This window comes from Danio aesculapii, chromosome 6, assembly GCF_903798145.1.
Source record: "Danio aesculapii chromosome 6, fDanAes4.1, whole genome shotgun sequence".
Taxonomy (NCBI): Eukaryota; Metazoa; Chordata; class Actinopteri; order Cypriniformes; family Danionidae; genus Danio; species Danio aesculapii.
The window spans coordinates 17780358-17793439 of NC_079440.1; the positions used below are offsets into that span (position 1 = coordinate 17780358).

The 13082-nt window shown below is 33.4% G+C and overlaps 1 protein-coding gene across 1 annotated transcript in view; it reads right to left on the reverse strand.

Annotated features, from left to right (window-relative positions):
- tgfbrap1 (transforming growth factor, beta receptor associated protein 1) overlaps positions 1-9794 on the reverse strand; it is a 40409-nt gene extending 30615 nt beyond the window's left edge. The window contains exons 1-2 of the mRNA XM_056459694.1: positions 9674-9794; positions 3496-4197 (exon numbers count right to left, since the gene is read on the reverse strand). Of these exons, the coding sequence (XP_056315669.1) occupies positions 3496-4183 (688 nt within the window). The 5' untranslated portion in view covers positions 4184-4197; positions 9674-9794. The remainder of the gene's footprint in view (positions 1-3495; positions 4198-9673) is intronic.
- Between the last annotated feature and the right edge of the window lie 3288 nt (positions 9795-13082).

Genomic DNA, 13082 nt, shown 5'->3' on the forward strand with positions numbered 1-13082 from the left:
TGGACCCATTCTTGAGCTTTACTTTGCACTACATTGATGATGATTGGAAGCTGCACCAGTGAAGCCTTGAGACAGCATATTTTCCATTACATTAAAATGATTATTTGAATTAAAATATTTGTTTAGAGAAGATGCACAGTTTAAAACATTATTTACTGGATATGCAGTTATTTTATTTAGAAGAGATACTGCTTATTTTCAAAATGGAAGTTATTTATTTTCACTTTTTATAAGACAAAAGTGACTGTTGGTTTTAGGCAGTTTGTGTTTTAATTTCAGTTGTTCAACGTTGATGTTCAAAAAATAATCATAGACAGTAGATAGTGTGCGTTTCCTTCAATTATTTTAAAATTCATTCAAAAATCTCTCACTTGTAATATGTGAGCACATTTACTGTACAAAACTTGTCAGTGAACTATGAGGGCAAAAAAAATAAATAAATCAAATAATCGGTCATTAATCGTTATAGAGTTAAAATGTTCAATTAATCGAGATTTTGGTTTTAGGTCATATCAATAGCCAACTTGGGCTTTTACTAAATGGAAAAGGGTGATGCTATTGCTAATTTCTGGGATGCCTATTAAAAATACATCAAAACAGTCAAGCTTTACATTAAGTTCCATTAGTTAGTGTTAGTAAATGTATTTATTAACATAAACTAAGAATGCACAGTAGTTTATTAATAATAGTTCAACAACATGTACTAATGCGTATTTAAAATCCATCCAAATTGTGCTTGTTAACATTTGTTAATGCAGTTAATAAAAAGAAAATCTAATTTAAAGACTCCTTGATCTGATGTTTTGTATATAATCTTAACATCTTCAAATGTGTGAAAAGCTTTAATGCAGTAAAGACAAAACATAATACCAGTGCTAATTTCAATTATAATGGGTATAAAAATGATGGAAATACACACACAAACATATTTATTACTAGGACCAGACAGAATCATTTTTTGCCATTTCTGTGAAGAATTTTGTAAAAATCTGCGCCTTTATGTGGAATAATAGTAACTAAAAGCTTAATATATGAAATAAATAACCTTTAAACTTTTATTTAAGGTTTACAATGCAAATCCAATAAGAACCCTTTGTTTGGTAAACAAAGCAAGTCTCGTATAATACATCTACTAAAAGGAAGAGGAAAAAAATGCTCTTTTTGTAACAAATTTTGTTTGGTATAATTTTTATCATTATTTTAATGTATTTTTGTGTTGGTCAGTTATCTACAAAATAAACAAAACGAAATAATACATTTTAGGTGAAGTGCAAATAATGTGCAAATAATACGTTTTCCCAATAATAAGGGAATTAAGAATTAAATTTAAGTAGACCTATCATAACATCTAAAATATAGTATTTCTGACAATTCTCTATAGAATTTGAGTAGTATTGCAATACTATTTGGTATCGTGATACTTTAGCTGGTATAGTATCGTATGAACTAATAGTATTTTGACAACCCTAGTGGACACTACAACTGGGGTTTTCACTTCATGATGTCAGGGTTGTTTTCTCCTTTTTGATTGGCCAGCATGGCTGGGTTGACACTAAACATGAAAGATACAAATGAGGAATTCTGCAGGTTTGCTGCAAGTGCATCACATATTCCAGGTGGTTCACACCGTGGGACAATAATCCAGTTAGCACGTTTGTATTGACTTGTCTGCAATTTAATGCCACAAATACCTAATTCCCAGCTTAGTGTAAACCCAGCAGAAAAGTGTCATCATCGTCGCCTGTTTGATTGGCCTCCCCTTAACATGCATCTTAGTGCATTTTGCCGTTTTCATGTGGACGAAGATTTTGTTTAAAAACGAAAGCAGTGAAAAGCCTTTTTTTGTTAATGGTATTTTTTTTTTCAAGGTTGACATTTACATGAATTTGCTTACAAGTAGCACGCTCGCGCTGAAATCAGCAGATTTTTATCGAGTCTATGTATTTACTTGAGTAAATGTGTATAAATTTATATTTATTCAGTTTTAAAATTCATTTCACTAATATTACTGTGATATAATAATAGTAATATTAAAATGTTCATATGATTTATTTACAATACAGTTTGTAAGGTAATATTTTCTGTTTTGTAGTAGATATATTCAGGGTTACACATTTTTACTACTAAAATTCCATAACTTTTCAATGACTTTTCCAAAACTTTCAGGTCAATTACGTAATGTCTACGTTAGGCATGGGCCTGTATATGAGTCTGACGGTATGATAACCTTGGATAAAATATCACAGTTTCACAATATTTTGATTACTGCTCTAAAATATATTCTTTTTAAATGTCTGGGTAAAAAAACAAAAATGTTTTCCTCTTTGAACACAAAATATTTTATTTTCAGAAACATTTAAAATATTTTGGACCAGGCTAAATAATTAAAATGAATCATTGACTTCTGCTGTCTTCATGTTTTAAAAACACACATTTCTTTACAATTTAAAGTTGGATCTTTAGATATCTTTTCTACTGGAGAAACTGTTGTCCTAAAAAACAAACAAAAAAAAATAATCTTACACATACCTTGGGAACGGTACAACAGAAAATGTTGGCGGATTTAAAACCTTGACTTTTTCTAACTGCGGTATCCCTTGAAAACGGTTATCCTCCCATGCCTTGTCTATGTACACGTGGTAAATAAGAAAAAACTGCATGTTCAAATTTATTACAGCATATTAACAAACATGCGACAATCCATGTAGTTTATATTTATTTTTATATCTGTAAAATAGTTTAGAAAGTATCTAGCTATCTGCGTGAAACTTTTATAAAAGTTGGCTTGTGTTTTCACAAGATTTATATAAGAACAGTACAAATTAGCCTTTGGCACCCACAGTATCTTACCTCTGCAGTTAGATATTGTTTTTGGACACGACACTCCAAATGCATCTTAAATTACGGTGAAAGCAAGTAAAAGAGAGGCGAAGCTAAAATTACTTATGATTTTTGAAGTTATTGCTTTTTTTTTTACCCATTTTTTTTTTTTTTGTTTACCCATCAAGTATAAGTCAAGTTCATCTCAAATATATTCAAGTACACAGATAATTATAAACAAATTTTCATGACTTTTCCAAAATTTTGGGTTTATTTGTTTTTCCAAAACTTTTCCAGGTCTGGAAAATTCCTTTTACTACTTTTCCATGACCGTATAAACCCTGTATATTATTTGAGAGACTTGCTTTGTTTACCAAATAAGTGGTACAAATTAGATTTGCACTGTAAACATTAAATAAAAGATACAAATCAATTTTTTTATTTATTTATTAAGTTTTTAGTTATGATTCTCCTAAAATCACTACGCATAAATCCACGGATTTTTTACAAAATTCCCTGCAGAAATAGTAAAAAATGTCTGCATTTTCTATCTGGCCCTACTCATAAGTAAATTAATAGCATGAATGAATGATGGGCTAAAATAAAATCTGCAGATTACTGCAGATTCCAAGTGGGCCTACTTATTACCAATGCTGTTTGGGTCATTTAACTCACCAAGCCCTCCTGGGGCAGCCAAGAGAAACTCTTCTCGACCGATCCTTTTAACAATGGGCTTTCTCTCCTCACAGTCATAAGGGAACAGATCCTGGGAGGCTCCTGTGCTGTAGTTTAGGATCATATACTGTGTGGACAGGGCCAGACAGATATTGTACCCGTCCAGGCTCAGGGCACAGGGCTGCTCTGGCGTAGTCACTTCCTTTAACATTTGCACTCTGTCCTCATGGACCGTACAGATCTGGACGGCCCTTCTGCGTGCCAAAACCACAGCCATTTCCACACAAAATGCATCCCCGGTCACTGGATTCTCATTAATGCAAAACGCAGTCACACCTTTGAGCTTGGTACCTCCGGTGGGCACAGGCTCCAAGGTAACCATGTCCACAACCGTAATAGATGAATCACAGAGGACGATTAGGCGCTCCAAAGCAGAGGCGGCCTTCAGCTCAACCACTGGCTTCTTCAGGCCCAGGTATTTGTGGAGGAGCTTCTGAGCGTTGTAGGCTAGTTTACCTTTGGACGTGGTGTGCTCCTCCAGGAGGAAGTGATGGATGAAGCAGTCATTGGTGCCCAGGTACAGGTGTTGGCCGCAGCACTCTATGCATTCGATGTTTATCCGCACCTTCTCGCCCATCAGCTGCTCCCGCTCCACGGCGGGAACCAGCTCAAAAGCTTTCACACTCATGGTGCCACCCACATCTGTGATGAGAGAGTAAACGGAAGCAAAAACATCAGGTTTAAACATTAAAACCAAGGGCCTGCTTACACTTATGACGTTACCAAAAAAATGGCGAGAGAGTAAAGAGAAGCAAAAACATCAAGTTTAAACATTCAAACCAAGGGCCTGTTTTCGGTTTATGATGGTCTCAAAACTTAGGTAACACTGTAAAAAGTAATTATTTACTTAAAAAGTGAGTAAACCCTTTGCTTCAATCGTGACATGTTGACTTTACTTAAAAGTGATTAAACCAATTTTTAACTTGGATTTGTTAAGTTCATTTAAAATTATGCACAGAGTTCATTACTTAAACATTTTAAGGCAACGAATTTACTCACTTTTTAAAGTAAAGTCAACTTTTTAAAAGCAACAAGTTTACTCGCTTATTTTAACTTAAGTCAACTAAATATCTTTTAAAGCGTAAAAATTCACACTATTAACTTCTGGTTTATTATCTGGCTATTTTAAATATATAAACTGTTAGTAGTTATATTTATTTATTTATTACATATTTATTGCCACATCAGCAACTTATGGCTGTTTCGTGGCCAAATTGATATACATTAAAATATTACATGATAAAAACAAATTTGTATTATATTAAAAAAGTTACTTTAAGAGACAAATATATAAAATATAAATAGATAAAAATCAAAAAAAAATTATTCAAAGTTAAATATAATCGATTTTTCAGTTCTATTTTTGATAAAAATGTAAAACTCTTCCTGGTGGTACCTTTTTAAAAATGTCCATCAAAGTACTCTTCTTATAAAATTTGTGTCTAATAGAATTTAAACTTCATTCCAACAAAATATGTTTGATGGTAAGAGCAGCCTGGCAGTTATTACATTTAGGTGATTCTTCGTTATTTAATAAATATGAGTCCTTCAACCTAGAATGTCCAATTCGACATCTGGTATAGACCGTCTGATCATGCCTGGTCTCGAAATTATAATTTGCTAAATGTCTTTTATTTATTTTCGGGTTAATTTCATGTAATTTGTTGTTGATGTAGTTGTTCCATTCTCTTTGCCATGTTTCGTTTATGTACAAATTGATGGTGGGTTTCAAGTCATCAGGAGGAAATAAACATTCGGTCACATTCAAGGAGACAGCCTTTTTTTGCTGTTTCATCTGCCAGTTCATTTCCACTTAGTCCCATATGACCTGGAATCCAACAGAAGATAATGTTGAACTTCTGATTTTCTAGTGTTGTCATTTTCTTTAAAATCATAGACATTATGGGGTGATCACACTTAGAAGCTTCAAGTGCTTGAAGACGGGATTTGGAATCTGTGCAGATTAAAAAGTTACGATGCTGTGTCCTTAACATTCGATCTAAAGCCATATTTATTGGATAAGCTTCTGCTGTGTAAATTGAACTTTCTCCTGGAATCTGAGTACCAAAAACACCATCTTTAAACACTTCTGCTGCTGTTACTCCTTTGTCTGTTTTTGATCAATCTGTATATATGGGTTCATGGTGAGGGAGGCTGTCTGTTATTTGTTTGAATTCCTGTTTGTATTCATTTGGGTGAGTCAAGGAATTCTTCTGTTTGGTTAAGTTCCACAAGATTCTTATTTTAGTGTTGCACCAAGGAGGAATATGGCTCAAATCAGGTAATGAAAGTTTTTCCATATTAACACCCATATTCTTCAGGTGGGGTTATAATTCAGGACTGATATAATTGGGTCTGTCTTCATACAATTCTAAATATTCAGGGTGGAAAACTGAAGGATAAGCTGGGTTACATCTTTTTGATTTCAGTTTAACAGCATATTGGAGTGCTAATTTTAAACGTCGTCTTTTAAGGGATGGCTCTTTTGCTTTAATATATAAACTTTGAACAGGAGATGTTCTGAATGCTCCCAATGAGATTTGTAGTCCCGTGTGATGTACAGTGTCCAGTATTTTAATGTAGGATTTTCTAGCGGATCCATACACTATACTTCCATAATCCATTTGGGATCTGATCATGGTTCTATAAAGACGAAGCCTTGTAGTACAATCTGCATCCCATTTTGTTGTGGTCAGAATTTTAAGGATATCCATTTTTTTAAAGGTTTTTGTTTTTAGGAGTTTGATGTGTGGAATAAAGGAGAGCTTATTATCCAGGGTGAGTCCAAGAAATTTAGTATCCTTTACAATTTTTATAGGTTCTTCTTCCAAGAAGAGAATTGGTTCTGGATGAAGAGAACGTAATTGACAAAAATGCATGAACACAGTTTTTGATCTGGAGAACTTAAATCCATTCTTGACTGACCAGTCATGCATTTTGTTAATACAAAGTTGCAATTGTCTTTCAATGGTATTCATGTTTCTTCCTCTGTAACAGATGCACAAATCATCCACATAAAGACTACAGGATACATTTAAACCAATAGCATTTACAATACTATTGATTTTGATGTTAAATAATAACTGATAATATACTTCCTTGTGGCACACCAAGTTCTTAAATAAATTTATTTGACAGAGTTGTTCCTATCTGAACTCGAAAACACCTGTTTGATAAAAAATTAGAGATAAAAACAGGTAGATGTCCTCTAAAACCCATTTCATGCAAGTCTTTTAAAATGCCATATCTCCAAGTGATGTCATAGGCTTTTTCCAAGTCAAAGAATATTGCTACAGTGTGTTCTTTTTTAATAAAACCATTTTGAACACAGGATTCTGGTCTTACAAGATGATCTATTGTGCTCCTCTTCTGAATCCACACTGATAATTACTAATATTTTGGTCCTTCTTCAGTGACCATACAAGTCGATCATTTATCATTCTTTCCATTGTTTTACACAGACAGCTGGTAAGGGCTATAGGGCGGTAATTATTGGCATCTGAGTGGTCTTTACCTGGTTTAGGTATAGGAATGATTAAAGATTCTTTCCAACAAAATGGTACCTTTCCAGATGTCCATATATAGCTAAAAATATTTCAAATAAGGTACAACACATCATAGGGTAAGTGCTTTAAAAACTGATAATGGATTTTATCAGGATTGACTGCAGTATCTTTTATATTTTTCAAAGCTTTTTGTAGTTCTTCCATTGTAAACGATTTGTTGTTTATTTCAGCATTATCAGAGGAAAAGTCAATCTGGTTTTGTTCTTGTTGCATTTGTATTCTTTGGAATTGAGGAAGACAACTTGTAGTTATAAACTATGATCTTATACCACATCTCTAATCCTACCCAATACCTAAACCAAATACTACCATACAATGCATCTGGAAAGTATTCATAATTCTTTAATTTTTCCACATTTTTATGTTACAGCCTTATTCCAAAATGGATTAAATTCCATTATTTCCTCAAAATTCTACACACGATACCTCATAATGACATTGTGAAAAAAAGATTTTTTTGACATTGTTGCAAATTTATTAAAAAAAAAACTAAATGAAAAAAATAAATAAATACAAAAATCACATGTACATAAGTATTCACAACCTTTGCTCAATACTTTGTTGATGCACTTTTGGCAGCAATTACAACCTCAAGTCTTTTTGAATATGATGCCACAAGCTTGGCACACCTGTCTTTGGGAATTTTTGCCCATTCCTCTTTGCAGTACCTCTAAAGCTCTATCAGGTTGGATGGGAAGCGATGGTGTACAGCCATTTTCAGATCTCTCCAGACATGTTCAATAGGATTTAGCTCTGGGTTCTGTTTGTTGTGAAGCCACTCGATTGATGTTTTGGCGGTGTGCTTTGGGTCATTGTCCTGCTAGAAGATGAACCGTCGCCCAGTCTGAGGTCAAGAGCACTCTGAAGCAGGTTTATACTCAGGATGTCTCTATTCATTGCTGCATTCATCTTTCCCTCTATCCTGACTAGTCTTCCAGTTCCTGCTGTTAAAAAAACATCCCCACAGCATGATGCTGCCACCACCATGCTTCATTGTAGGGATGGTATTAGCCTGGCATGAGCGGTGCCTGGTTTTCTCCAAACATAATGCCTGGCATTCACTCCAAAGAGTTCAATTTTAGTCTCTTCACAGAAGAACACTGGAGCTCAGACAGAGTGACCATCGGGTTATTGATCACCTCCCTGACTAAGGCCCTTTTCCCCCGATCCCGCAGCTTAGATGGCCAGCCAGCTCTAGGAAGAGTCCGTGTGGTTACAAACATCTTCCACTTATGGATCATGGAGGCCACTGTGCTCATTGGAACTTTCAGAGCAGCAGAAATATTTCTGGAACCTTCCCCAGCCCTGCGCCTCCAGACAATCCTGTCTCGGAGGTCTACAGAAAATTCCTTTGTCTTCATGCTTGGTTTGTGCTTTGATATGCACCGTCAACCCTGAGACCTTATATAGACAGGTGTACGCCTTTTCAAATCATGTCCAATCAACTAAATTGACCACAGGTGGACTCCAATTAAGCTGCTGAAACATCTCAAGAATGATCAGTGGAAGCAGAATGTGCCTGAGCTCAATTTCTAGCTTCACAGCAAAGGCTGTGAATACTTATGTAAGTGTGATTTTTCAGGTTTTTTATTTTGATTAAATTTGCAACAATTTCCAAAAAAAACTTTCACAATGGTTTTTTGGGGTATTGCGTGTAGAATGTTAAGGAAATAAATTAATTGAATCCATTTTGGAATAAGGCTGTAACATAAAAAAATGCGGAAAAAGTTAAGCTCTATAAATACTTTCCAGATGCACTGTACATGGTAAACAATATAGAAAGCACAAGCTGTCATTGAATGAATGTGCGAATACAAAACCAACTTTACCTCAGTCGAAAGACTACTTCAATGACAAAAGTTAACTAAACGAGGAAGAGACAAATCTCAGTAACGGAACCAGTCAATAATTTGCCATCACCCCATCCCTTCAGTGCGTCCCTAAGAATATTAAAATGGCAAAAAATATTACAAAGAAATATTTTCTTCGAGTAATGACGAGATTTACCAGTTTTGAAAGAGATTTACGAGCGTTTGCTACAGTACGACATATTACCAAGGCATACTGTAAAGTAATAAATCACAGTTCTGACAGTAAACTGTGGTTCTGTGGTTTGTAATCCACACAGAAGCATTAGCACGTATAGCTTCCCCTAATAACACTTTAATTGAACTTTAAGTATTTTAATTTGCGAAATAATTTTCTGTTTTACCAGTCAAAGGTCACGATGGCGAAACCACAACAAAAAGATACATTAACACAAACTCTCAATTCCTCTTTCAAGCACCAGCTTCAAGTGACAGAAGTGTTTTTGAATACCGTAGCAGTGTATGAAATACAAGTCACACACCCAAATAGACAGCATTTGTTGTGGTTTTTCGAAAGTACGCGTCCGTTATGTCATAAAAGCAGTGTTGTTAAGACAGCTCGGTAGGTTTTAAGACACAGCCGAGCCTACGCGTCTGGTGTGTGTGTGTATGTGTGTTTGCGGCATGCAGTGACAGCAGGTGCTGCGGCAGGTGATGTGAAACAAAGCTGAGTGTATATCGTACCCCAGCCGTGCCCAGTGTGGTCCTGATTTCAGAGATGCCAGTGTTTTCACGGCCTGCCCGTTTCATTCAAGCGCCCCACTCCTCCTCCCTCACTCGTTCTCTCTTCTCTCTCTCGCTCACTCACTCTCTCTAGCGCTTCCTGTTTCTCCGCCGAAATACATCCGGCCACGTGACGAAGGTGGGTTCTGTGCTCTGCTGGAAGGGATACAGCTGCGGTCTATTATTGTGAAAACTTTAATGAAATCATTTCACATTTATTTTGGTCTTGCCAATATACTCGACTTTTTTTTGGATTAATGTTGAAGCTTTTATGGCTCATAATATTTTAAAATCATTTTCCTTATCTTATAAACATGTGATTTTGGGTTATTATGTTAAAGATCGCTCTTTAAAAGATGCTGGTTTTATTGTAAACTTAATTTTATTTTTATGTCAATTTCACATACATAAATCCAAGTTTGCCAAAAGCAAACCTCTCTTCATGGTGCTGGAAAAAGAGATTCAAATGTATATAAAAGTGATTTCTAAGTCTAAAAATATAAAAAGCAATTCAAACAATTAATATATGCTCCCCCTTTGACATTTTTACATAAAATGTTTGTATATATGCATTTCCTGTAGTAAAAGTGCATTAATAACTCTTGATAATAACTAAACTTGGAAAATGTGTGTAATATATTTGTGTGTAATTTGATAATTACCCTCTCCGCTGTTTTTTTTTTCCCTTTATTGTATTTTTTTTCTCATTTATTCCATTCTTGTTAATAAATGTAAAGTGGTTTTATTGTATAAGAAAACTGTACATGCTGGTTCTTGTTAATAAAAAAAAAAAACTGAAATAAAATGAAAAAAATAAAAATAAAAACACAGCTGCGGTCTGAAGTTAACGAGAGGTATTTATAATATTTATAATAAATTACGCATTAATTGTAGTTTGTTAACGTCTACCCCTACCCCAACCCTAAACCCAACCATCAAACTAATGTAAAAACTGTAATTATACCGAGTATCATTCATATTATTTATTAAATTACCCATTAAATTGTATTTTGTTAACGTCTTTTCCTAAATCCAACACTTACGTAACATAAGAGTCACAAAATTAGGCTATATTGAAGTGTATATCCGCAACTGAATCTCCTCTAGATTTCATCTCAGATGGGATTCTGGCTCGCTTCAAGGTTTGCACTGGTTTTTGAAAATTACATATGAAGCCAAAACTTAATTTGGGTTGCAAATTGAAATTTAATGTTTTCCATAATACAACATTATCAATACTGAACAGTAGTTGTCAATATTGAAAAGTATGCTAGTATATGCTTCATTATTTTGTGGCCTGTGAGAGTAGATATCAAACTTCAACTTCAACTCTGCAACCTCACTAGTCTATTTCATTCATTCATTCATTTTATTTTTGGCTTAGTACCTTTATTAATCTGGGGTCGCCACAGCAGAATGGACCGCCACAACAGAATGAACCGTGAACCTATCCAGCACATGTTTCACAGAGCGGATCCATACAACAAACATCCATACAAACTCACTCACACATACACTACAGTCAATTTTAGCATAGCCAATTCACCTATACCACGTCTTTTGGGGGAAACTGGAGCACCCGGAGGAAACCGACGCGAACACGGGGAGACTCCACAAAGCGACCTTCTTACTGTTAGGCGAACGTGCTACCCACTGCGCCACAATTTATTTAGGTGTTTGGTACAACTTATTAGTATTATTAGTATTATTATTATTATCATCATCATTATCATTATTATTATTATCATCATCATCATCATCATTATTATTATTATTATTATTATTATTATTATTATTATTATTATTATTATTATTATTATCATCATCATCATCATCATTATCAGTATTATTATTATTATCATCATTATCATTATCATTATGATGATGATTATTATTATTATTATTATTATTATTATTATTATTATTATTACAACAACTTGTATCTGTTTCTGCACGAAACAGGTGAAAACGTAATAAGCCATTTTACCTCTAGAGGGAGCAATAGGCCATTTTTTCCTCCCGTTATCTAGTTTTTTACAACGCATAAAGTTGTGCCAACATGTGACAAGGGTAATTACAGTAAACAAACCAAACTAAAACTATAAAGCTAAAACAATCTTTACTCGTAACTAAATAAATGTTAACTAAAATAAAGTCATATGTATAATATATAGGGACAAAGCCAAAAGATATTGAGAGATAGTATTATATTATATTATATTATATTATATTATATTATATTATATTATATTATATTATATTATATTATATTATATTATTGGGCAAAAAAAATCATGATTAATCGCATCCAAATTAGGGTAATATTTATATTGTTAAATAATTTAATCAAATAAGTTTCTATTATTTATTTATTTATTTATTTATTTATTTATTTATTTATTTATTTATTTATTTATTATTTATACAACTATATAATGTATTAATTGGCTAATTGTTGTTTAGTTAATTTAGTTAGGCTAATTGTTGTGTAGTTAATGCATTTAATAATGAATTGATACTCCTTGTAAAACATTACCAACAAGTTATATAACTTGGCAGCCAATATAACCAATAAATTACCTGTATAAAGCAGCCAGAGACAACTTATGATTAATTAAAAAAAAAAAAAAAAAAAAAAGGCACCAATGGCAAGTATTGAAGGATTTGTGAAATTAACATATTGAATAATTTGATTTTTTTTTTTTTTTTTTGTGAAAGTGATTTACATCGTGTGCCATGACTAGTTATGTTGAGCTATAAAATATTGCTAATATGATAAAATCAGCCCTTGGTAAAATTAGATTAGCATAAACTTGGATTGCCTTAAATAAACTAAAGAGACAGATGCGCGATGAATAAGACCTTTGAGTTCTGTTTTAGGATTGCCTGAAAGATAAGAAAGAACAGCTGAGGCAAATATTAATGCACTGAATGTGAGTCATTTTTTATTATTATTGTAGTGATCTCCTGTAAGCAGGAATGAGGCTTGTGCGGATGCCTTTTGAAGAAGTTTATTATGAGCTTCAGCAATCACACAGTCTATAAATGACAAATATCGATTGATGAGTCAAAAGCAAATGTTAGTCACAAACAGCGTTGGGTAAGTCAATTAATAATTACATAACTAAAATTTTATTGAAATCACCTTTTTAAATACTTTGCATAAAAAGACGTTTAATTACGTCACTCAATACTGTTTAAAACCCCTATAAATCTCAATGCATGGACAATGGAAATTAAACTTTTTGATTTGTTTGAATTTGAGTTAGTTGAACTTTTTTAAGGTAAGTGGTTGCAAACAATTTAATCGAGCTAAATTTAAACAAGCAAATGAAGTTGAACCTTACTAAATTTAATTTGTTTAATTCAG